The sequence below is a fragment of the Salvia hispanica genome, chromosome 1 (genome assembly GCF_029641045.1).
Source record: "Salvia hispanica isolate PSC_SH4W2 chromosome 1, Shi_PSC_v1, whole genome shotgun sequence".
Taxonomy (NCBI): domain Eukaryota; kingdom Viridiplantae; phylum Streptophyta; class Magnoliopsida; order Lamiales; family Lamiaceae; genus Salvia; species Salvia hispanica.
In genome coordinates, this window is record NC_142692.1 from 57,113,617 (window position 1) to 57,137,685 (window position 24,069).

The 24,069-nt window shown below is 37.2% G+C and overlaps 1 protein-coding gene, 1 non-coding gene and 1 pseudogene across 2 annotated transcripts; all 3 read right to left on the bottom strand.

The window, feature by feature from the left end:
* Positions 1-702: 702 nt before the first annotated feature.
* Positions 703-809, bottom strand: LOC148934187 (small nucleolar RNA R71). Its single transcript, XR_016134803.1, has one exon. It is a non-coding gene; the product is annotated as a small nucleolar RNA R71 (small nucleolar RNA).
* A 13,410-nt stretch (positions 810-14,219) lies between these two features.
* LOC125223144 (hydroxyproline O-galactosyltransferase HPGT1-like) lies at positions 14,220-19,066 on the bottom strand. Its single transcript, XM_048126148.2, has 12 exons — positions 18,772-19,066; positions 18,639-18,702; positions 18,128-18,177; positions 17,844-18,034; positions 17,541-17,604; positions 17,388-17,460; positions 16,763-16,886; positions 16,124-16,211; positions 15,973-16,023; positions 15,698-15,769; positions 15,497-15,609; positions 14,220-14,492 (listed from the first exon to the last, which is right to left on the bottom strand). The coding sequence occupies exons 1-12, from the start codon at positions 18,861-18,863 to the stop codon at positions 14,470-14,472; spliced, it is 1,005 nt and encodes a 334-aa protein (XP_047982105.1). The 5' UTR covers positions 18,864-19,066; the 3' UTR covers positions 14,220-14,469.
* Positions 19,067-19,796: 730 nt separating this feature from the next.
* Positions 19,797-21,998, bottom strand: LOC125224573 (uncharacterized; annotated as a pseudogene).
* Between the last annotated feature and the right edge of the window lie 2,071 nt (positions 21,999-24,069).

The following is a 24,069-nucleotide window of genomic DNA, read 5'->3' on the forward strand; positions in this document are numbered from 1 at the left end:
CCGTTGCCGGGGAAGACAATTCACTTTGGAGTGATATCTTCAAACGGATAATTTTACTACTTTGGATTTTTATTGCTTTCTGTTTTAATTTTTTTAGTTTAATTTGTTTTTGTTTTCGAGTCTTGCAGGTTTTGTATGCGAACGCGTTCTGGGAAGTACACCTTAGAGCCGCTTGATTTAGAACTTGAAAGAACTCGTAGAATATTAAGAAGTGAAAAATGATCAGGAACAATGGGTGACCGAACAGATATTGAGAAGCTGCAGGAGATGGTGAAGTTGCTGATGGATGAGAGAGATGCGGAGAGAGCAGCCCGAGAAGCCATGGAAAAGAAGAACAGAGAAACATTACATGTGATGAACATGTTCAATCATGGGAATATGATCATTTTTCCTAACGGCCCTCGTATTGATGCTAACAATTTTGAGTTACGCATGCCCCTTATCCAAAGGGTCGAGCAAACTCCTTTTGCAGGTAGGGCGACTGAAGATGCTAACCGCCATCTCTCCAAATTCGTGGAAATCGCAAACACTCTGAAATTAAATGGTGTCGACGACGATGCCATACGGGTAAGACTTTTTCCATTCTCATTGATTGATTCTGCTAAAGAGTGGTTTGAGTGTATGCCGCCAGAAAAGGTCTCCACATGAAATGACATCGTAGCTGCCTTCCTCGACAAATACTACCCGTCAGGCACTATTTTGAAGCTCAAGAGTGAGATCTTTCAGTTCACACAAGGCCATGACGAGCCCTTCTATGAGGCATTTGCTCGTTTCAAAGCTCTTCTTCGAAAGTGCCCAAACCATGGTTTTTCCATAGACCATCAGGTAGGAATCCTCTATAATGGATTTAACGAGAAAATATGTGCTATGCTTGATTCAGGGGCAAATGGAGGATTTTTAAGAAAGACAGGAGAGGATGCCATGGCGGTGATCGAGGAGTTCGCCACCAACAGTCGGGGGTGGTCTAAGGAAAGGCATGCCACGAGAAGAGTAGCAGCCATAGAAGAGGCCGAGGAAAGTTCTTTTGCTAAGGAGTTAGCAGAACTTAGAGTCAGGATTGATCAAATGGACATCTCGAGGAAGGAAGATCCAATTCCAGCAACTTCCATAGTGGCGGTCAATGCACCCGAAACTGCCATATCAACTGTGGAAGAAATCAACTACGTGCAAGGAGGCGGTCCCAGAAACTACAATAACAATTATCGCCCTAATCAGGGGGGCGGTAATTTCAATAATTATAATGGGAACTGTCCGCACCCAAATCTTTCTTATTCTAACAATAATTACTTGCAACCCCCTGCAGGATTTAATGTTAGCAAAGGAGGAGTGGTTGAGCCGATGAAGAAGGAAAATAAGTATGAACAAGGAATCACGAAGATCTTGGAAGTAATTACGCAAGATAGGAAGATTAATAACACCAAGATCGGAGTGGTCGAAGCAAGGATAAACAACCTTGAGCAAGGAATGAACACAATCTCGGCAGCTGTAACCAATATTACCACTCAAATGGAGCAAATTTAGAAGAAGTTAGATGAGGATAGAGCAAAGGCAGCAGCAAGAGTGGATGATATTAACAAGAAGTGGGTGGCAAAGCAGAAATCTGGGGACTGCCCAGTCGCCGGCGGACCGCCGCAGACCCCGCAGCGGCCCGCCACTGAGACGGCAGAGACACCAACCAGGCAGGACTGCCCAGTCGCCGGCGGACCGCCGCAGACCCCGCAGGGGCCCGCCACTGACAAGGCAGAATCGTCCACTAAGCAGGAGCTTGTGCGGCACAACGGGATTGTACTCCCTTTTCAGCCAAAGAGGAAGTTCAAGCTTGAAGAGCAGTTCAAGCATTTCCTTAACATGTTTTGCAAGGTCCATACTAACATTCCTCTTGTTGAATCGTTGCAGGAGATACCAAAGTATGCAAAGCTACTAAGGGAGGCGGTAATGAGGAAGAAAAAGCCGACTAAAGCCGACCTTAAGCTACCGCATCATTGCAGCGAGATCATCCAAAAGGAACGGGCAGTGAAGCAAAGAGATGCAGGCCAGTTCATCATTAGATGCCGAATTGGAGAAGGGAAAGTTGACAAAGCACTGTGCGATTTAGGATCGTCCATCAATCTCATGCCACTGAAGTACTACGAAAAGCTCAACATTGGGCCACTCAAATTTTCAGACGTAACACTCAGGTTGGCAGATAACTCGTCTATCAAGACTGTAGGTATGATTGAGGATGTCCTAGTTAAGGTTGATGAATTTATTTTTTCCCGCTGACTTTATTGTGCTTGACATGAAAGTAGACAAGAACGTCCCTCTAATCTTAGGGCGAGATTTTCTTGCCACTTGCAAAGCTTTGATTGATGTAGGTCGTGGCGAGATTACAATCAGTGATAATCATAGTCAATCCACCTATAAGATCGAGCGCGAGATGCTAAAATTTGAGGAGGCAAAGCGGGCAAAAATGGAACAACAGTGCAGAGCAGTCATGACTACCGACTTGACCAAGCCCAAAGATCCCTTTGAAGCGGAGGATCCTTCTACCTCCATTATCTACATTGTCAAAGAGGTAAGACACTCTTCTAAAAAGGGTGATGCTAATTCTTCTACATCTGCTCCACAGAAGAAGAAACAGAAGAGAAAGAAAACACCCAAAGAGGACTCCGAGATATACGTCATCAAAACCAAAGAGGGGAAGTACAAGTGGTGGAAGAAGCTAGGGACCAAGTTGCTCCCTATGCCAATTTTCAACACTCGAGTTATTGATCCGCCCAACTAGTGGGCCACTTCAAGTCGAGCTAACGACTTTAACAAAAGCGCTTATTGGGAGGCAACCCAATTTTCTTTTATTTTTTTTTTATCTTCTCGTTTTTTTTTATGTTCTGTTAAAAAAATAAATAAATAAATAAATAAATAAATAAATTTTTTTTTTTTTTTTGGTGGCGGTCGCCGCACTTAAAGCACGGCGGTCGCCACACGTGTGTTAACATGTGCAGGAAGGATCGGGCTTAGGGCGGGCCAGAGTAACCGCTGCACGGGCCGCGGCGGTCCGCCAGGATTGCTGTTTACGAAGGCCCGTGTGGCGGCCCGCCACGAGAGACGCGGCGGTCGCCACACGTAGTCCAGAGACGGGAGTGAGCCATAAAAGGTATGTTTTTCATTCCTTTTCCCATTCCTTCTCAAATTCTTTCCTTGCACACCACCCCCACTTATATAAATCACCAAATTCACACACCCACACTATCCTTCTCTCAATTCTCTCCAAGTTTAGAGCTCTTCTTCTACAAATTCTCTCCACAAAAAGGTATGAATCCTAACTCAATTTCTGAGTTTTGCTTTACTTCTTCCATGGATTGTGCTTTATTTTGGGTGAATTGTTCGGTAGAATCTCTTAATTCATGATGGGGGATGACTATGTGTATGAATTTTTGAATTCTATGGTTTAAATTTTGCTTGATTGGTGATTATTAAGTTGTGAATGATGATTCTCTCTTGGTTTATAGTGTTTAAAAGTTGCAGTCATGTTCATAGCATTGTGAGGCTATTATTACTTCCATGAATTGCAATATTTGTGATTTTGTAGAGATTGTTGGTTCTTATGGATATTTGGTTGATACGTCTCTGCATGGGGGATGAATTCACGTTGGGGGATGATTTTTTGTGTCCTAATTTTGTTGATTTTGCTTAACATGTTATTATGCTAGAAATTAGGATGCTATTGTACCCAAGCTTGCATATAAGTTCTTATCTCTTCATTTTTACTTGGTTGAATGCAAGTTTGGGGGAACTTTTGATCTCCTACTTGTTGGTACTCTTCTAAGAGTGTAATTTCTTTTGTAGGATAATGGGATCAAAAGGGAAACCAGAGAATGCGAAGAACTATGGCATTAGCCTTGCCACGGAAGAGCAAAAGGCTATGTGGAAGAAAGTGTCGGCCCGAGAGACGGCACCTTCTAGATATCCCCACGATTTCCCTCTCCAAACTTTGGGGATCGTGGAGGATTTTTGGAAGTTGTGCGACGTGGGTGATGGGAATGGCTTCGCCTACATGTTCCAAAGGAAGTGGCCATCGTTTCGAAAGTATACTCTCGAGTTCCTCATCTCGCTAAAGGTCACTAAGGATCGCCGCCAAAATTTTCCACTTAGCATCGATTTCCGCTTAGGGAACCGTTGGCACTCGCTCACCATGGAAGAGCTTAGTGGGATCTTCCATTGCTTCGACCCCAACCCCGAAGAGGACAATGAATATGAATTTTCAGAGGTTTGGGGGGCGATGACGAATGAGCAAGAGCATGCAGCGGGCTATGCCAAGTCTTCATCGATTCGCAACCCCGTCTTGAGGTACCTCCATCGTGCTATGACTCAGCTTATGTTTGCTCGTATCGATGGGGGAGGTGTCTCCCAAATGGAGCTCAACGTGATGTGGTGCCTACTCAACAAGAAGGGAATCGATTATGGGACCCTCTTTACTTACTATGTGGATAGGATCACGAAGAAAGACGGGGGCGTCATTTGTTGTGGGGGATTGATTACGGCAATTGGTGAACATTTGGGGGTCTCTTTTGCCGGTATGACGGAGGATGGTGGAGAAAAGTTTATCACTTATGAGGTGCTATTTTCGGTGGGGCTTTTGAAGACCGATCAGTGGGGTCAAGGGTATTTTATGCAAGTAGCGGGGGATCACTTTCCCGTTCCACTCCCGCAATTGACCGAGGTCGATGTTTGGGCAAACCAAGCCAATTGGAAGCTCGACACACCCGCCCACCGGAGAGCTGTCGAGGCTAACCCCGTCAATGGGGAATTTAGAAAGAGGAACATTCCCTCTCGCATTCCTCAATTTGAGCACGATGAGGATTCCGCGTTTGATGCCATTGATAACTATGAAGAGGGCGCGGAGCATTCACAAGCTCAAGGGAATGAAGCACCGCCACCACCGCAATCCCAACCACGACGAGAAGAGGAAGAAGAAGAAGAGGAAGTGGAAGGACATCGCCGCCGGACAAGAGCGAACCGCCGCCGCGGGAGGCCAAATCCGGAAGAGGAGTTTCAAGTCAACACCTCCGCCCAATTAGGAGAAATTTTCTCCTACATGCAAAACATGTCCAACACTTGGGACAATCGATGGGCGGAGCAACAAGCGGAGAATGCCTACAACCGCCAAGGGTGGACGGCTCAAGGCGATTGGCGCACGGCGGAACAAGAATTTTGGGAGCAACAACGTTTGGAAGACGCTCATCGGCGTCAACAATATGAAGAGCTCCGGATGATGGCCGCCGAAGCTAGAGAGGAACGAGAGACAATGAGGAGTGATATCACGTACCTCGTTGGAGCTTTCGAGGATCTTAGCGCCCGTTTCCCTCCACCTCCTCAAGATTGAAGAAGTTCTGACCTCTCCGTGGCGACCGCCGCAAGCTCTGCGGCGGTCCGCCACCTAAACGCTGGAAATCATCTTTGACGTGCGGCGACCGCCGAACAGCTGCGGCGGACCGCCACCTGGGCACAATTTTCCAGCGCGATTTTTCGAAATTCTTCGAAATTTCGCCCCGCTCAACCTCTACGCGAAATTTTTCAGGGTACGTTTTTGTTTTCAGTAGTATACTCACGTCCCTACCGACTCTACAAACTTATTTTACACTTTGTTGTAAATAAGTTTGGGGGGATGAAGTGGTGGACCGTGAGTTTAGGGTTTTCTTTTTGTTTGTTTTTGCTTTAATTTTCCAAAAACCCGTAGGAGATTCTTGTGTTCAAAAAAATGTTTTCTTGAATCCATGTCATGAACATAACATGAAGAACTCAGAAACACGCATGCTTAGGGACACATTTAGACCGAGTTGCCAATGATATTATATTCCATCTATGTTTAAGTGTGGCTTAACGTTTTGATATGATGGTTGGGTGAAAAGGTGCATAATTAGTGAATTGCTTGTTCGCCTTGAATCGTGCTTTTACCTTGTGAGATTTGAGCCTTAAATTCTTTCTTGTGTGATTTATCTGTATGCATGTATATGTTTCTAGAACTTGCTCCTAGTCTGCCTAAGTTTACATAGTGTTTAAGTTGATTTAGGAGGATGTTAGGCCGTATTTTCTTAGCTACTTTTATATCCAAAATTTTTGACCCTCTCAATTTTTTCCTTTGGAGCCAATTTTGAGCCTTTAAGCCTTTTCTTTGGAAGCCAAAATAAATGGGAGGACAATTCCTTGGGTTAGTATAGTTTTTGTTATCTTCTTTTGTAAAGGAATTGGAGAGATAAGGAGGAAAGTATAAAAAGTAGTGTGCTTAATATTAAGAAAGTACAAGTTGCGAAATTGAGAAAAATTCCAAATATGTGCTTGATCTTAGAATAAAAGAGAAAGGTTGTGTAAGAAAGAAAAAAAGAAAGAGAAAGACAAAGAAAAAAAAAAGAAAAAGAAAAATATGTGTGAAAGGTTGTGAAAAAAAAAAAAAAAACGAAGGATTGAAAGTAAAGTGAAGGAGAAAAATAAAGTGTTAGAAGTGCCTTAAGTTTTAGAAAAGTGGAGTCATCTTAACTCTACTTGGGATATTTTTATATTTGAGTCACTTTTTAGCCAAATATTCCTCACCTACCAAAGAGCCTACGTTACAACCGAAAAGAAAGACCTTTCGGACTTTTGATGCTTAATCACATTGAGTAGAGGAGGGATTAGACTTTGAGCAAGCCTATGGTAAACTTTGCATGATGCATGATTTGAGTGATTTACACTTTACCTTTATACACTTTGAGAGTGAGAGAAAGAACACTTCCCATCTTTGGAAGTTTGCCACACGTGAGTGCTTGAATTCAAGGTGTTCCACGAGTTAGTAATGAAAGTGCACTATTAAGCCTTGCTTGATTTGATTGTGTTAATACATGCTTAATCTATTCTTTCATCTTTTGAGGCAATTATGACGTCTAGTCTTTGTGCATTCCGTGCGTCTATTCTTGTGTCTTTAATGTTTTGTTCGAGGACAAACAAAAATGTAAGTTTGGGGGAGTTGATACGCCCGGATTTTGCACTGTTTTAAGGCCATTATTTGGTCCGTTTTTGTCATCAAAATCACTCTACATGTCCATTATTTGCATATTCTATACATTTTGGTATTTTGACGTGTTTTGTGAGAAATGTGCATATTTGAGCCGAAAAGGGGAGTAAAAACGCATAGTCTGGAAATCTGGAGTCAGACGGCGACCGGCGACCGCCGCGAAGTTGTACGGCGACCGCCGGCGCCCGGCGGTCAGAGCTATGTGGCGGCCCGCCTCGGAAATTTACGCTAGGAGAAGAGTCTCGCCCGGCGACCGCCGGAGGACATGTGGCGGTCCGCCACCTAAGGGTCAGAGTCTCTGGACTCCAACGCGGCGACCGCCGGCCAAGGTGCGGCGGCCCGCCGAAGAAAGGCGGCGAATCCGACCAGCCCTAGATTTGCTCCAAGATTTACCAAATTTTGAAGATCTTTTCCTTCTATGATGAGGAATAATCTTCCCCTATAAATAGGACCTCAAGCTTCATCAAGAAAGAGTTTTTTTTCGGACACACAACAAGAACACATTCATAGAGATCAAAAGCTAGAGTACTTCAATTGTGCAAGGAGTTGAAGAAGGATTTCAAGAACATCAAGAACGACAAGGATTCAACCTACGGGTTTTATTTGCTTTAGTTTTATGTTCAAATTGCTTTCCCTTCAATCTATGTTTTTAGTTTATTCAGTCATGTGTAACTAAACTCATAGGATTCTAGGGATGTGTTAGTAGCAACTTTGGTTATACAATTCCGTTTTCTATTTAATATCCGTTTTGTTTTTACTTTGTTTCTTCCCTAAGTTAATCATGATGCTTCATAATTGAGTGACACAATTATGTATGATTCAATACAACTTGCTTCATAACTGTGACAGAGTTCTAGCGAGTTAGATCCACTTAGTAGACACTATAGTTAGCTTCCTTTAAAACGGCACTGATAATTGAGAGTGAGGACTTTTCAAGGGTCTTAGGAGCTTTTTGGAGTTACGTGTTAGGATTGACAACCCTAATGTTAGTAATCAACGTTTGTATCGCATGAGCATAAGCTAGGTGACTCGTCCTTTCAAAGTATTAACTGTGCTAGGGTATTGTAGTTTGGAATTTGTATAACCATAAAGCGAAAGCACATCCCTGGAATTCTCCTTATCTCTATACTTTTCTCTCCATGATTTGCTTGCTCTTAGTTGTTTACTGTTTTTAATATTTACTGTTTTCAAAAAGTTTAAAAAAAATTCTTGTTTCTCCAGATAGTAATTGAGTTCTAGTAGAAGATAGACACTTTGTGTACATCTTCCCCGTGTTCGATACCCGGTACTAACCTTTTGCTATACTATACCTACTCTGTACACTTGCAGGTATTTATAGTGCAAATAAAAAGTGCATCAATAGGTAGGTATGAAAAAATAAAATCATACATTTACCTTACCTCAATTTTGGGTACATTGGTTTCGATATATCTTATTTTCGGTATGACGAATTTCAATACGGATACCTTACTTCATTTTTGGTTATTATAGTGAAATTCGGTATACCGTACTTTTGTGGTATACCTGACTTTCAATATCAATGAAAATAAAATATTTGAAATAATAATCATAATTTGTAATTTAAAAAAAATATATTAAATATATTGTATATATAATTATATTTATATTTCACTATAGATTTTGTAATTAAAAAATATATAAAATATATTATTATATATAATTATATGGGAGAACTATGATGACACTATAGCTAAAATGACAACTTAAACAAGCAATTTGCGATACATAGACAAGCAACTCTGCATATGGTTCCAAACAATCCGCGACGCGAAATCAGAGCATTATGGTGACACCATAGTTAAAATTAAGGGTGGGTAAACGGTTCTCGATTATTCGGTTAACTGAGAAACGAACCATAATCGGTCGGTTATCGGTTAACCGCTAGCCGAAATTCACGGTGTTCATGTCTATACCGGTTTGACATTTTTCTCGATTATCGGTTATATACTTATTATATTTTAATTAATAAATTTCTATAATATTTTTATACTTTTAAAATTTCATATCTGTATTACATTGATTATGTGGTGTAACCATAGAAGAAAATGTAATTTACTTTCAAATTTTGTCAAAGTGTATTTTAATTTGTGTCATTATCATTTATAATATCTCAAATTCAATAAAGTGCCTAAATTTTTTAAAAATAAGATATCTCGAAGTCAATAAAGTGCCTAAACATTATTTTGAAAATAGGATTTACTTAATTATCGTAGAAAACTTTTTAAATCATTAAAGTTTAAACTTTTGAAGTGCTAAGCAAATTTATGTATTACTAGGAAATAATAATAATAATAATAATAATAATAATAATAATAATAATGATAATGATAATAATAATATATTAATAACAAAAGTAGATGAAAAGTGAAAATTTAAAAGTTGAAGTGTTGAAATTTGAATCATTTGGTTATTTCGGTTCTAACCGATAACCGATCGGTTCTAACCGAATCAACTAGTTAAGTAACCAAACTAGAGATCGTATAACATCTTTGACCAAAGTAGGTATCATTTTATATCTTTGTAAGTTATTTTGTAAATAATACTGTGGATATGATGTTTATAAGCCATGGTATATATTAAAATTATATACTAGTTCAGTATAATTAAACTAAGTATGTGCAATATAAATGTATATACTAATTTAAACATTTAACTGATAAAAGTAATAAAACTATGTGTATGTATAAGGACTTTCTCTAATATTTTAATACTAGTTAATATATTGTTTACATATGCGTAGCTTGTTTTCTTTTAATAAAGTATATATATTAATTTGTAATGTACTAATAGAATTGTTTAAGTTGGTTACAAATTAGGACACGTGTAAAATAACAAAATAGGAGGAGACGGCCATTTCGTTTCATGCTTTTGACTTGTGTAGTAGAGTATATAGGTAAGGATGAATCTTTTTACATGAATTATTGGATTATAGAAAGAAAAAAAAATAACAAAAGAAAAAGTAACAAAATTAGAGAATAGGTATGGAAAAGCTTTGTGGGAGAGCAAAAGAAATGAGTTTGAGAAAGAAAAGAAATTGGAAGAAGGCTCGACGAGTAAGCATAAAGCGAAATAAACTTGGGACTAAGAGTTGTCCAACGGTAAGAGGAATCTGGAGTTCGGTTAAATTATTTATCTTAATCATACGTGTATAAATCACACTTTTAATTTTATATGTATTACATGATTAATTGTTATTTGTTGAATTAGAGTGAATAATAGGATTGTATGGCATGAACTATGAATCTAATATACTTATGTGTTCTTTAATATTGATGATATAATATGATATAAATATGTGATTAGTGTAATGGATATGTTTATCTATGGTATTTGAATTTATTTGATGGGACATATAGATATGTGATTGATGCAATGGATACGTCTGACATATGGTATTGGAATATTTAAAATCATTAGTGGATATGTGACAGTCTTGCCCTGGATCTGATATATAATGACAATGGACCTATGGGTCATATATAATTATTATAGACCTACGAGTCAAAGCAAAAGAGCAAAGAGGGCTTTCGTTGAAAGGTCAAATAAATAAAAGGGATATATGGGTCGTATACAATTAATATCCTGGGCAGATATCAGGCTTGATTCGTCACAGAATAATAGATATGAGTTATAACTATAAATAAATACTCCCTCTGTCCGTGAATAGGAGTACCATTTTTTCATTTTAGTCCGTCCGCGAATGGAGTTCCGGTTCACTTTTACCATAAATGGTAATAGAGTTCCACCTTCAACTAACTCATTTCACTCACATTTCATTAAAAACTAATATATACAAGTGAGACCTCTATTTCACTAACTTTTTTTCCACCTACTTTTCTTAACATTTCTTAAAACTCCTAATGTATAGAAGGGGGACCCCTATATACAAGTGACTCCTAATGGCGGATGGAGGGAATATAAGTTATAATTTGAATTATATTATAAAATAAATTAATTTTAATTTATAACATCATAATAATAATATTAATAATAATTAGTAATAATAGTATAGAAGAAAGATAGAGAAGATAGATACTCATTTTACGTCCTCTTTTCGTGTATGCCAAAAATGCCCTTCATGACAAAAATGTGAAAATGAGATTTTTAGGGGTATTTTGGGGTGAAATTTAGCATCAGGTACTTAAAAATGTGATTTTTAGGTACTAAAAATGATATAAAACAAAGATCATGTATCATTTTTTTTGCGAAAGTGAAAGATTATGTACTACTCCTTATGTTGTTTACTCTTATTTTTAACTTATATCATTACACTAAACTACTAAGGATGTGGATCTCACTCTCCACTAACACTATTTGTACTATCATTTATTTCTCTTTTACTTTATCAGTTATACATTGAAATCCATACCAAACCAAATGCTCATACTTTTTAGGTAGGTACCTGATAGTATAAATCATGAGAATGGAGTTATTATTATTTTAAGCATTATCAGAAAATCATTGTCTAAAACACATAATCTCTCATTGTGCATTATATACATTATTAGAAACACGTATATGTGCATTAGATATTATTTTGAAATTTATAAAAAATTCTCAATAGTTAGTCATATAATGTACTTAATTCTTATACACATACTTAAAGTATGCTTTGAACTAAAAATCTCGTCATCCAATTACATTTTAATTTTATATCAACATACTTTTTTGAAGAAATATAATATGGCTCTGCATAAAAATAAAATTTATTTATTTGTTATTGTCAATGATCCATCAACTATGATACTATATACCTATAAAATATATACAAAAATTAAAGATGTATTAGTAAAATATAACTATAATTGATAGAACTTTTTATATTTATGTGTTCGGTTAATATGATATGGGCAGAAATAAGTCCATTTCTAATGAATTCGGCTGTTCAGATACTTAAATGGCGAGGCCTCGATTAAGATGAAGGCTTGCACTGTTCCCTTAATAATTGGGTTGATATGTAACTTGCTTTAGAGGTGGTTTAGTAGGCTTTATTTATCAGATATATGAAAAGTAACAAATTGAAGTTACTAATATACCCCCACCACTTACACCACCCTTCTCCTTTTCGCACAATAACCCTACTTGAGGATTGTTTTGTCATTTTATTTTTCAATTCGGAATGTTCATTATACTCCTCCTCCCAAATTCAGACTAACCGAACACTCAGACATGTTACTGTTTATGTGGACCCCACCCCCCAAAACTGGACAAGAAACAAAAACCACCCACTTTCAAAAATGGTTAGCCGAACACATTGATGATTAAATAATAGAGTGAGCTACGTTACCTACCTGATCTTTGTTTTATATTATTTTTGGTACCTATAAATCACGTTTTTGGTATCTGATGTAATTTTCATCCCAAAATATTTTTTAAAAAATTGAGTGAACTTTAAAAATGGTCCCTGGACTATGGGTTTGTCTCGAAAATGGTCCCTGGACTTTAAAAATATCACCAGTAGTCCCTGGACTAAGGGTTAATATCAAAAACGGTCCTTTTGCACTGTTTCGAGACGAAAATGCCCTTTTGAGGGGTTTTGGAGGGTTTGGGCAATTTGGTCTTTTTACACTTTTAACATTTTAAATCTGATATTATTTCAGAGTTGTACTATATCTGATATTATTTCAAAATTATCATTCTTCTTCCCTTTTGTCATCCTTACCTTGTTTCTTTATTTCAATATTAGATTTAATTTTACAAAATTAAATTTTAAATTTTAGTTTTTAAATATCAATAAAATTTTTTAATTAAAAAAATTTATTGATATTTAAAAATCAAATTTTAAAATTTAATTTTATAAATTAAATCTAATATTGAAATAAAGAAACAAAGTGAAGGATGACAAAATGGAAGAAGAATGATAATTTTGAAATAATATCAGATTTAGTACATAACTGAAATAATATCAGATTTAAAATGTTAAAAAGTGTAAAAAGACCAAATTGCCCAAACCCTCCAAAACCCCTCAAAAGGGCATTTTCGTCTCGAAACAGTGCAAAAGGACTGTTTTTTATATTAACCCTTAGTCCAGGGACTACTGGTGATATTTTTAAAGTCCAGGGACCATTTTCGAGACAAACCCATAGTCTAGGGACCATTTTTGAAGTTCACTATTCATTTTTCCATTTGTGTTACAAAGGATATTTTGGACATTGACAAAATTAGTAACAAAAGTGATATTATAATATCTTCTCTCATTCTCCTCACTCTTTATACTATTATTATCAATCAATATTAATATTATTATTTTGATGTTATAAATTACTCACTTCGTTCCCTCATAATTGTAAATTGTATTTATAATGATAAAGAGTTTTTAGTTAAGTGTTTCGACCCTAAAATGAGTATAAATAAATAAATTAAAAATATTTAATTGATTTAATTAATTTAAATAATTAATTAATTAGGTGTTTTGTTATTGATTTATATAATGAATGCAATTAGATGTATGTATAAAACACAAAAAAGAAAGAAGAAGAAAAAGAGAAGAAAAAAGAGGAAACATAAACTAAGGTGAAAAAAGAAAGAAGAAAGGAAGATAAAATACTAAAAAGAAAGAAGAAAATGAAGAAAAAAGAATAAAGAATAAACTAAAGAAGAAGAAAAGAAATAATAAAGGGAGAAAAAAAAAATCACATATTTGGTTCTATTTTTGAAATTTCCAAAAATATCCTCCATTACAAAAAAATAACATGTTTGGTACCTAGGGTTATTTTTATCATGGACTCATGGGTACCAAAAACGATATAAAATAAACGTCAGGTACCATTTATGTGCGAAAGTGAAATATCAGGTACCATTTAAGTAGTTCACTCTAAATAATATAGTAGTGTCAATTTTTAAAAAGCAGATTTATTTAACATATAATTTGGAATTTAAAATATTTTTTTCAATTCTTTTACCTACTCTTATTTTATGGAACTTGAGTTTTCAATTCTTGTACCAATTGTTAGTCTAAAGTTTCAGTATTTTTTTTCAATTGGCTCATTCATGCTCAAAATGTATTTTTAATGAAATTTAAAATGACATGTTTCATTGAAACAACTTTTCTTTTATATTTTCTAATTTTATTTTATTTTATACTAATGCCACTTTTGACTTTACTAGAAACACAATTGAAAAAAACTTATAATTCATGATTTGAAACTAACCAGAATTTGACCAACATTAATGATTTAAATCACTATAATACCTACAATATATATTAATAATTCAAATTATTCACAAAACCAAACTAGTAGAAAATTTCAAATTATATTACTATAACCCAAACAAATGGAAGAAAAAACACATTCTGTGCAAGTCGAATCCTCTGTTGAATAATAGTACATCTGTATTTCTCCAAACTAGTCAGCACCATTGCTTTGCTATTGGAAACTTTAACAACAGAAGCTTCTTCTCGCTAACACAAGAGTTGAGCTTTAAGCAGACGCACAAATTGCTCCTGCAAACAACACCATCAAGCCATTAACTCTTTCTTCACTTTACAAACAAAAATAATATCATTGAATCTTCCCACTCTTTCATATCTTAGATGGAACATCACTATAATTTTCCAACGTCTCAATTCTCAATAATATTATTAAAATTACTTCTTTTTTGGATGAAGAATTTCTTTTACAGATTGTATGATGGTGAAGTCGAAACCAGAACCTTAACTACTAGGTCAGCATACGCACATATTATTATATACTCCCTCCGTCCAACTCAAGATGGTCACATTCTTGAGTGGCACATAATTTTAGGAAGTGTTGTGGAAAAAGGTAGTTGAATATTTTAATGAAGAGAGAGGAGAGACAAACAAAAAAGGAAAGGTGACCATCTTGAATGGGACGGAGGGAGTAATTACTACTTCCGCCCCTTAAAAATTTCTGAAAGAACACGAGTTTTAATGCACAATTGGTATAAAGGTGAATTGGTAAAGTAAGAGATAATAAGAGAAAATTTGTAAAGTAGTAGAGGTGGTGTTAGTGGATTGTAGGGCCTACTTTATTAGAAAATTTAGAAAGTTTCTATTTTTAAGAGACGGACCAAAAATAGTTTCTACTGTTTTTTAAGGGACGGAGGTAGTACTAGTTCTGAGATGCTACACCATGCCTAATATGGGAGTTACAACTAGCATAATCATGCAAAAAGGAGGGGTGTTATCTCATTGTGATAGAGGAATGGAACTATAAAGAGGCTGTTTTGTTATTCGAAACTCAGTTGGCTAGAGAGTATCTAGATTGAACTGGTTTGAGATTAATTTTTGTCAAAGGGGAGGCCAAGGCTTGACTAATCCTGTGTACCGTTGCCCCGAGATTCAGTAACGAGTGTAGTCCACCCAACTGAACAACATATAGTTAGATTACGTCCCATCTAATCTACCAAACCAAAATTTCCCAATCACGTCATTAAGTCACATCAACTTATTTCAAATTGATAGTATTAGAAAGGAATAGTGGCTACCTGATGCCCAAGATGAGCAGCAAAACTTCCCTTCATCAACATGTTTAACATCAAGCCCAATAAACCACGATCCAACACTCACATCATCGTGAGCATAGGCACGGAGGATTAATCTGCAAAACCACATAATAATAGTATATAGTATAGTAATTTCACTAAGTCATGGCAAATGGCTTCAGGAGAATGCCCAAAAACAAGTACCTGTTGATTGAAACAAACTGAGCTAGTGGTTGTGAAATAGCAAACACTTCACCTGAAGCATGTCGAAAGTATCTATTTATAGGGAATACTAGTTAATATTGCAGTCAACAGGGCACAGCAGTATCAACTGTTGAAATCCATAAGCAACAAGAGGGAAAAGCAAAAGTGGGGTGTTCATGTTCTAGGGAGACTAGATTGAAGACTGTGAAAGAGAACAGAGAAATTTGGAAAGAAGTAAGACGGGGTAAAGAAAGTTGATAAGAGAATAAACTTACGATTTCCCATCCCCAAATTTCCACCAGTCCGGTTCATACCATTTTTGTTTCCTGCATGTGAAAGAAAAACTTATAAGCAACAATATATCAAAGATATTTCCAACATTCAATCCCAAGGAAATGACTTCTCCAAGGTGTCCAATGAACTCACGGCTGAGAGTAAACTTCTCCGGACTTCATACATCCAATGTAAACGCGAGGCTTATCCAAATGACTTGCAAGCACCGATCCAAGAGCATCTGTAGAAAAAAGAGCTAATTTTCAAGTTCTTGAAGGTTTACAAAACATGAAGCAAGCTTAGAAGGGTCTCTTCTTCATTTGTATCTTGAGCTACTTACGAGATTTTCAAGTGTTATTTGGCTGATCCTACCAGAAGATGGAGACAGCAAATGATAAACTTAATGTAGATTCTAGAGCTAGTCAAGAATATCAGGAATTTTTTTAGTAAACAAAGTGGATCTGCTCTAATTAGTCTGAGACTCCGAGAATTTTAAGAACTCTCCACTAACCAAAAGTAATGCGTTTTTATTGGAACATTTTCAGGGAGATCTCTGGTAGGGAATTGTGAAGTCGTGATAAACTGCAGATGTTACCAAGAGAAACTTCATAGTAATGAAATACTCCTGATAAACTTTGATTGAACTGTAAATCCGAAATTATAAATTTTTAGAAATAGTCAACAACAGGGTCGGAGTTATAGATTAAGCCGTGGCACCTTAGCCCTTAGGTAGTGTATTAGAGGAAGAACAACCAAAGATCTTTAGCATTTAGTAGATGAAGGAACACATACCAATATTAACATACACATCGTCATTAATCTTAGCATAGAACTCAGCATCCCAGTGCTCCACAGCATGAATCAGGAACAGTTTTGTTTTCTTTGCTCGCTCTTCAGTTGTCTCGACATGATTTTCCTGACAAGGTTATAAAATTCAACCATTTTGTATAATATTTTTAAGAATGTGAAGAGCTACTGTCTAATTGACGTTTTAGGGACAAGAGAGAACATGAGTAGGATATCAAGACGTGGCACCATTGTCCATGTTTATGATAGTGATATTCTCAATTGATGGAAGGTATGTTCCCAAGTCAGATGGATAGAATAAAGAAAAAGACACTTTTACAAAAGTTGATCTTCTTTTTTGTTATTGCAAAGGTTTAAAAAACAACCCCAAAAAGCAGTCTTGCAGTTGAATAAAAGTGATCTAGAAGAATAGTTGAATTAAAGTGACTAGGAAAGCAGGGAAAAAGTCATGAATTCTAGAAGGGAAGGCTAGTTGAAGGCTAAAAGGCTAGAATATATGAGCATGTTATGGTTTAGTATCTTGAGTCTTGACCTTCATGCCTTCTGGCAATGGACAAAGGGACTGACTTATTTGTGTTGACTACAAAACCATTTCAAAAACCAGACATACGAGAATCATGAAGTCATTAGCCTCCCTATTTTCACTGTCGATCTCCCTGTCTGAACTGTCACCTTGATTTACACTGCATTGATGTGTAGAAATGGTCAAAACACAGTGCTCTAAGTTACTCTTCTATCAGTCTAGTATCAGTGGCACATAGACCTTTTCCCTATCACAAATCGGATGGCAATGCCTTTTTCCGTTTCCAGTTTCTTGAGAGCAGTGCCTACATTGAATAAATTCAGGATACATAATATTCAAGAAGCAGCCATTTTACTAAAAGAGTGGAAATTTACACTTGAAATTGGAGTTTTGTTAGATCGTAATGATTCTTAGTAATGACAAATTTTATCAATCATGTCTTTATGTACTATAAAGAGAAATATATTTTATAGGCACAGACGTGTTTCAATAGCTCGCATCTACTTGTGTTGACAGAGAAAACTACATGTAAGAAGGGCGTACCGGTAGGCATCCAGGCCTTACGAATGGCATCTCTGTTGTTCTTGCGTCCAAACATTGTCATTATTCCTACAACAGCCAAAAGTTTTTTCTTTGTGGTTACACTATTTTCTACGAGATGCTTAGGCACAAAACCTTCATGCCTAGCTTTCTCCAGATCCACATTAAGATCAGCTAATCTCTTCTGATATTCCCTGACAAACAATATATCATCTGTGGGGCCCTAATAAACTCAATCGAAAACAAATGTAGCACCTAAATGGCAGTGGAAGAAATACAAAAACTACCTGCAAGTAATGATCCTCATCGTGTCATCTACAGAGACGGACGACTTCCCCTGACATAGAACACACAAGATGCCATCACTTGTTGGAAAACGAAGCTAACAAAAACCGTTGCAGAATAAAGAAGAAATTTTAGGTTCTCAAATCAGTCATGAGCTCCATGTGTTGATCTGCTACCGTGGATTGTTTCTCTGGTGCAACATTGCAAAAACATATACTATGGGAATGGAGCAACAAACATCAATCGCAGAAGCAAGCAAGTAACGACCGCATACATTCACATAACTGATGGACAATAACTATCCATCATCATCACCCACAACTAGTCAGTATCTAACCTATATAGCTCAATATTAAGCAAAAAATGATGCTAGACTTATAAGGGCTCGTATCTTATTACAAGAGTGCCACAAATACATTAATCACAAATTCACAACCATCTAAACCAGAAAGAAAAAAAAAAGGGTAGGCAAATTTCGAGATATAAATATTTATATAGAATGTGAAATTTCACCTGTCCAGTTCTCTTATCCAACTCGTTTACTAAATAAACTCTGCTCACCGTATCCTGCCACAATCTGAAGAAATCCATCCATCAAAATTAATGAGAAAGAGAGGAGAAAAAGAAAATTGAAGAATAGGAATACCGGCCGGCGACATAAAACCAAGCCATGGTAGCAAACATGGAGAGCATCAAGAACGACATCCGGTTCCCGAAATTCGATCCTCGGTTACCCATTTCACTAAATACACCTTCGTTTTCTGGGGAAATCAAAAAAATCAATTCTTGATTTTGCTTTATCTATGTTTGGTGGATTTGTAGTGGTAATTAAGCGAACTATCAACTAATCTAGAGCGACACAGACAAGAGCATATAAGGAAAATGTTGATTTGTTTAAAGTTACTCCCTAAGTTCCTGGGAATCTAAGAATAATGTGTCTTGGATTGTAAATAAATTAAGGGAGAATAAAGTTTGGAAAGATGAAGAAATAATAAAATAAGAGAAAGTGTTAGTATTTTTTTTTTGAATCTTAAAACTTTTTAAAATAAAAAAATGACTCAATTAAGGGAGTATATAATATTCCATCCATCCTATAAATATGTGGTGCCCTTTCTATTTTCGTTCATCCCACCAAAATATGAGCATTTCTACTTAAGAAATGTTATCCCAATTTATTACTCATATATGTCAAGTTTTTTACAACTTATACCTCCATTAAAATATTAACAATAATGTGAATCTCACTATAAATCTATTAAAATATTAACAATAATGTGAATCCCAATTTTCGTGTCATATAATATGCTTATATTTTTGTGGAACAGAGAGTTTTAGTTTTAAATTGAAATAACACTCATTTATATGTGTATTTATTTATTATAAATAAAATTATTAATAGATTAGTTAGAAAATTAAAGAAAAAATAGGTCTAATAAGTCTAATTAGTTACCTTGAAATCCGAAATTTTATGGTCAAGGTTGAAAATTGATATTCCGTAAAAATTATAACCCGAATGGTTCGTATCCAAATAATCCGACAACGGACAATCCGAAGAAGTTTGTCCTACTGACATTCGTATTACTTCAATTAGGTCAATATGATTTCATTTTGAGCTAATACTATTACTCAAAATTAATTTAGTTATCAGGGAAAGACCAAAACCAATAACGTACAATGAATTGTTTGGTTCTTAAGAACTCAACTGTAGGTGATCTCCCCTGCTTTTTGAACCATTATGTATATGTATATATGTAATCTGCAAATAACCAGTCGACTATGTAATAAAAATCCCAATGTTGTTTACAAGAAGAGAGAGATCCTTGAAGGCTATTGTAATGAAAAAGAAAGAGTGTAATTAAGCATACAAAGACAGTTTTGGATTTGGGTGGATTTTAGTCTCAAGAACAGGCTGAGTTCTTGTAACTTGAGCTCTTGGCATTTTGCTGCTAGCGATCCAGTAAGTCTTCAAAAACTCTCCTTCATGGCTTCATCTGCATCTCTTTCCATTTCTTCACTTCTCATACAAACTACCACTGTGCCTAAGATCAGCCCCGTGAATCCTGCCACAAACCCGAGTATCCAAAACACCAAAGTCTTGTGTCTTTTATTGCTTGGAGTTACTATAGAGAAATGGCCTTGAGTGTTGCTGTCAGATCACTTAGGAAGACGTCCCTGAGAGGCCCAAATGCAGCACATTTCGCACCCTCGTTGCCCGATGAGTTACTGTTGAAGGAAACAGATATAGTCTTCCCATTGGTGTTGAGCTCCACATTCGACAAGTTTTTGCTGGAGGCATCATAAACCAGAAAGCCAACAACCGGGGTCAAGAGTGTGTAACCGGATAAGCTGTAGTATGAAGAAGAGCAGTTGCCAAGATTGTGGTAAACTATGAGGAGTCTCTTCACATAAGGCATGGGAAGAGTGTTGGGTGGGATGAGGAAGCTGCTGAAATTGGCTCCTTTTCTCCATAGACTTGTGCTCCTCAGCTCTACCACGGAAACCTTCATCCCGGTTAGATAATTAGGGAGCCTAGCATCGTAGAGCTTGTCCGAGCGCTGTCGCTGCTGACTCATGACTCTCAGAGCATGGTCATGAAGAATGGTGTCCAGTGATTCAGCTAAGCAGTGGACCGAAGAGGTGAACAACAGAGATTGTGCCCCATGAATATGATGGAGTTGAATTTGTTGTTGGCTTTAAATATACTATTCTTTTGATGAATGGACCCAAGTTAATGATATGGTTTCCTAAGTAATGAGGTGTTAGTGCATGCTGCTTTGGCCCACTTTGGTGCTGAATCAATGGAAAAGTTGATTTCGTAGTTCATCAATTTACAACATTCACATGTTATTTCTTGATTGATAAAAGAGAACGGCTTTGGAAAAAACAAATAAACCGAATGAGACGTTTGCTTAGCCAGATTTGAGTAAATGACATCCTCACTGGGCCGACAGCATTGCTTGTTACATATTCATGTGTTGGTGGAATTAGTTTGGGCACTGTCTATTAAACTCACTCTCACTCCAGAAGAAAGACGGCAAGGAGGAAGCCGGAAGGGCCTCGAAGAAGACAGCTCCGGATGAAGGGGGAATAAGGGTATTAAGAAAAGGGATTTCCCAAGGATCTAAAACCCCAATCCCTTTTGGGGGCCAAATACCTCCGGCAGCTACCGCGGCCCCTGCTTCTTCAGGCGGAACTCCAGGTTGAGGAGTTACTCGGAATGCTGCCAAGATATCAGTATCTTTGGTTTCGTAAGGCCATCGCTTCTTGGTTCTGATTCACTGAACGATCTTTTTCGCTGATATGTGGTACAAACAAGTTGTAGCAGGATATAGCTGTATTCTTCTATTCTTTATCTCTCCCCCTCCTTTGTCCTTTGACTTTCTTTCTTATCTCTTTCCACTATCTCTTAGTTAGCCAGGCAATGACAATGAATTCTGGTAAACTCGCACCCGATGCCATCGTTTTATAACTTCTAAATTATAACATTCATAGAATCTATTGGAAATGAATTGAAACTAAGCTGTGACGACTATGAACCCCAACTTCCGTAGGCATGTTCGGGCTTTAAGTCTATTGGTTCCCTTCCGTTCAGTACAGACAGAGTTCAAACAGAAATCTCTCACTCAGCAGGTGCCAATGCGCTGACGTAAGGACAGTAAGACTTAGGACGCGGATATCAACATCAGGCGACAAGGCAATGGTGTAATACCATGACACCCATTTGAGCCATGCCTTCATCCAATTATGGACTAAGGTATACTCAAGAATGTCACTCTCGCCATCACCAAACAGCATCTCTTTATCACGACAAAGAGCCCGCGGTAGGAGGGAAAAAGCTTTAGGTCTTGATTCGGATCCCAAGAATTTCTCCATACATCCATATTCGATCAGTAATTGATCATTATTCGAACACTTGGTGGTACACACCCCAGGACAGTCAAACAATCCCACCGCCTAGCAGCAAGCTCCAAAAAAGCTACCACTACTACGATATATCCAACTTATGCTTGGTGGAAGTATTAAAATGCGAATCCTTTTTCCTTCCTGGTTCACTAAGAATCCAAACCCCTCCCGGTAAAGGAGAAGACTCTCCCTTCTCGACCAGACGAAGGAGATATGAATTCCATTCAGGCGGGTAAGGGCTTGGCTTGACTGCAATTAGCTCTCCAGGGAGCGACGGAACTTCCAGATTCACTTCTTTCGGAGTGAAGTGAAAGAACCAAAAGCAAGGAGTTCCAAGATGTTATGCCTCCCGCATTGCCGAAGAAGCTACCACCCAACCCAAAGTCTCCTTTTCATGCCCACCTTCCACACCTTTATCTCGCTTTGTTTGATGCTACTTAGACTTGAATCAACCAAAAGATACGTATCGTTTCAAATGAATTGTAAAGATCGAGGAGTGGGAGGATATCATACTCCTTTATGTCATTGATCCACCCCCAAAATGGAACTCTGCCCTTTCCAACCAAGGAAGGATTCTAAAAACCGTTTAATCGCTTCTTGGACCCCTTCTTTACCATGGTTTTGAGACAGATTGTGCTTAAAGGTGGCACTTTCAGTAGGCCAGTTAAAGTATGTTCCTTTGGTGGTAGCTTCGTGGCTGCTACAAGAATGGAATATTCTAAAGCATTGGCTTCTGAAAGAATTTGAACTAGTTCCAGAACTGGCGGCTGGTATACCACCATAATGAAACTGCCTTTTATTTTTTTTATTCGGATCGGATCTCTACGTCCGGTCGTGCGTGGATTCGTACAAATGGAACGCATCGCGTACTATAACTTTCCTTTTTTGTTTTGGGCTGGGCCATTCCATCAAATCTTTGAGAAGGAGCCCAATCTCTTAGAGCAAGAGAATGAATGGTCCTCCCAAGAAGGCTAATGATGCTTGGGAAGTGGCTGTAGTAATCAATTCGGGCATAGGCCAAAGCAAGAACTAGGAGTTGTTCAGTGAACCTTCTACACAGTGATCTTGATGAATGCTTGTCGGATAGAGCGACATTCATTCCCAACCTTCGGTTGTCCCCCCCCGGGGAAAACTATAAAGAGAGGAAGTCGTTTTGGAGCTGAATCCGGACCTGTCAAAGCAAGCTTCAAAAGGTCGTAGTTCTATTTTTCCTTTGAATTTCTCATATATATCCTATGAATTTCATTTCGATCGGAGGTCAAGACTGTGGTCCGGCGGAAAAACAGAAGTGAACATATGTGATGAATACATTGGGTATATAGCTATGGTTCCACATTGCCCAAACAGAGCTATAAGCTTTGTCAAGGGCTATTAGTCGAGATGATAATGTGATGTTGTGTCACATGGTCTAGACAAGGCTACATACTCTGTCGGGGGCTATTGGCTGTCACATTACCTAAATAGGGCCTCGTGCTCTATAAAGGGCTATTGGCTATGGTGATGGGATATACCACATTACGTAGGTAGGGTTATTATACTCTATTAGGGACTATTGACTATCATGATATGTGTACCACATTGCCTAGGTAGAGTTATTAATTAGAGGGAACATCTTTTTTGGTCCACAAACTTTGCCAAAGTATCATTTTAGGTCCGTGAATTTTGAAAATATCATTTCAAGTTTGGCAAAGTTCACGGACCTAAAATGATACTTTGGCAAAGTTCGTAGATTAAAAAAGATGTTCCCTCTATTAATTATTATACGACATATCACATGCTATCACTTAGATTTTCAATTGGACAAAAATCAAAATGACTAAATTTGAATAAAAACTTAAAAGAAACAAATTTACTATAAAATCATAAGATGGAGACATAATGAAACCTTTTTAAAATGTAGTTTAATTTTAAACAAGGCTTCATTAATTAATTAATTAATCTTGATAAAATATACAATCATGGACCATTCCCTGCAAATCTCATGCCCCATCTTACATACATTCTAACCTTAAATATATTATGCATATTCACCAGCAGTATG

What these genes read in the sequence shown, in the direction of transcription:
- LOC125223144 (XM_048126148.2), bottom strand. Translation starts at nt 18,863, where the DNA reads ATGGGTAACCGAGGATCGAATTTCGGGAACCGGATGTCGTTCTTGATG. An exon ending in CGATTTGTGATAGGGAAAAG is followed by an intron (nt 17,461 to 17,540) that starts GTCTATGTGCCA and finishes ACATCAATGCAG; the next exon opens with TGTAAATCAAGGTGACAGTT. An exon ending in CGATGTGTATGTTAATATTG is followed by an intron (nt 16,212 to 16,762) that starts GTATGTGTTCCT and finishes TTTTTTCTACAG; the next exon opens with ATGCTCTTGGATCGGTGCTT.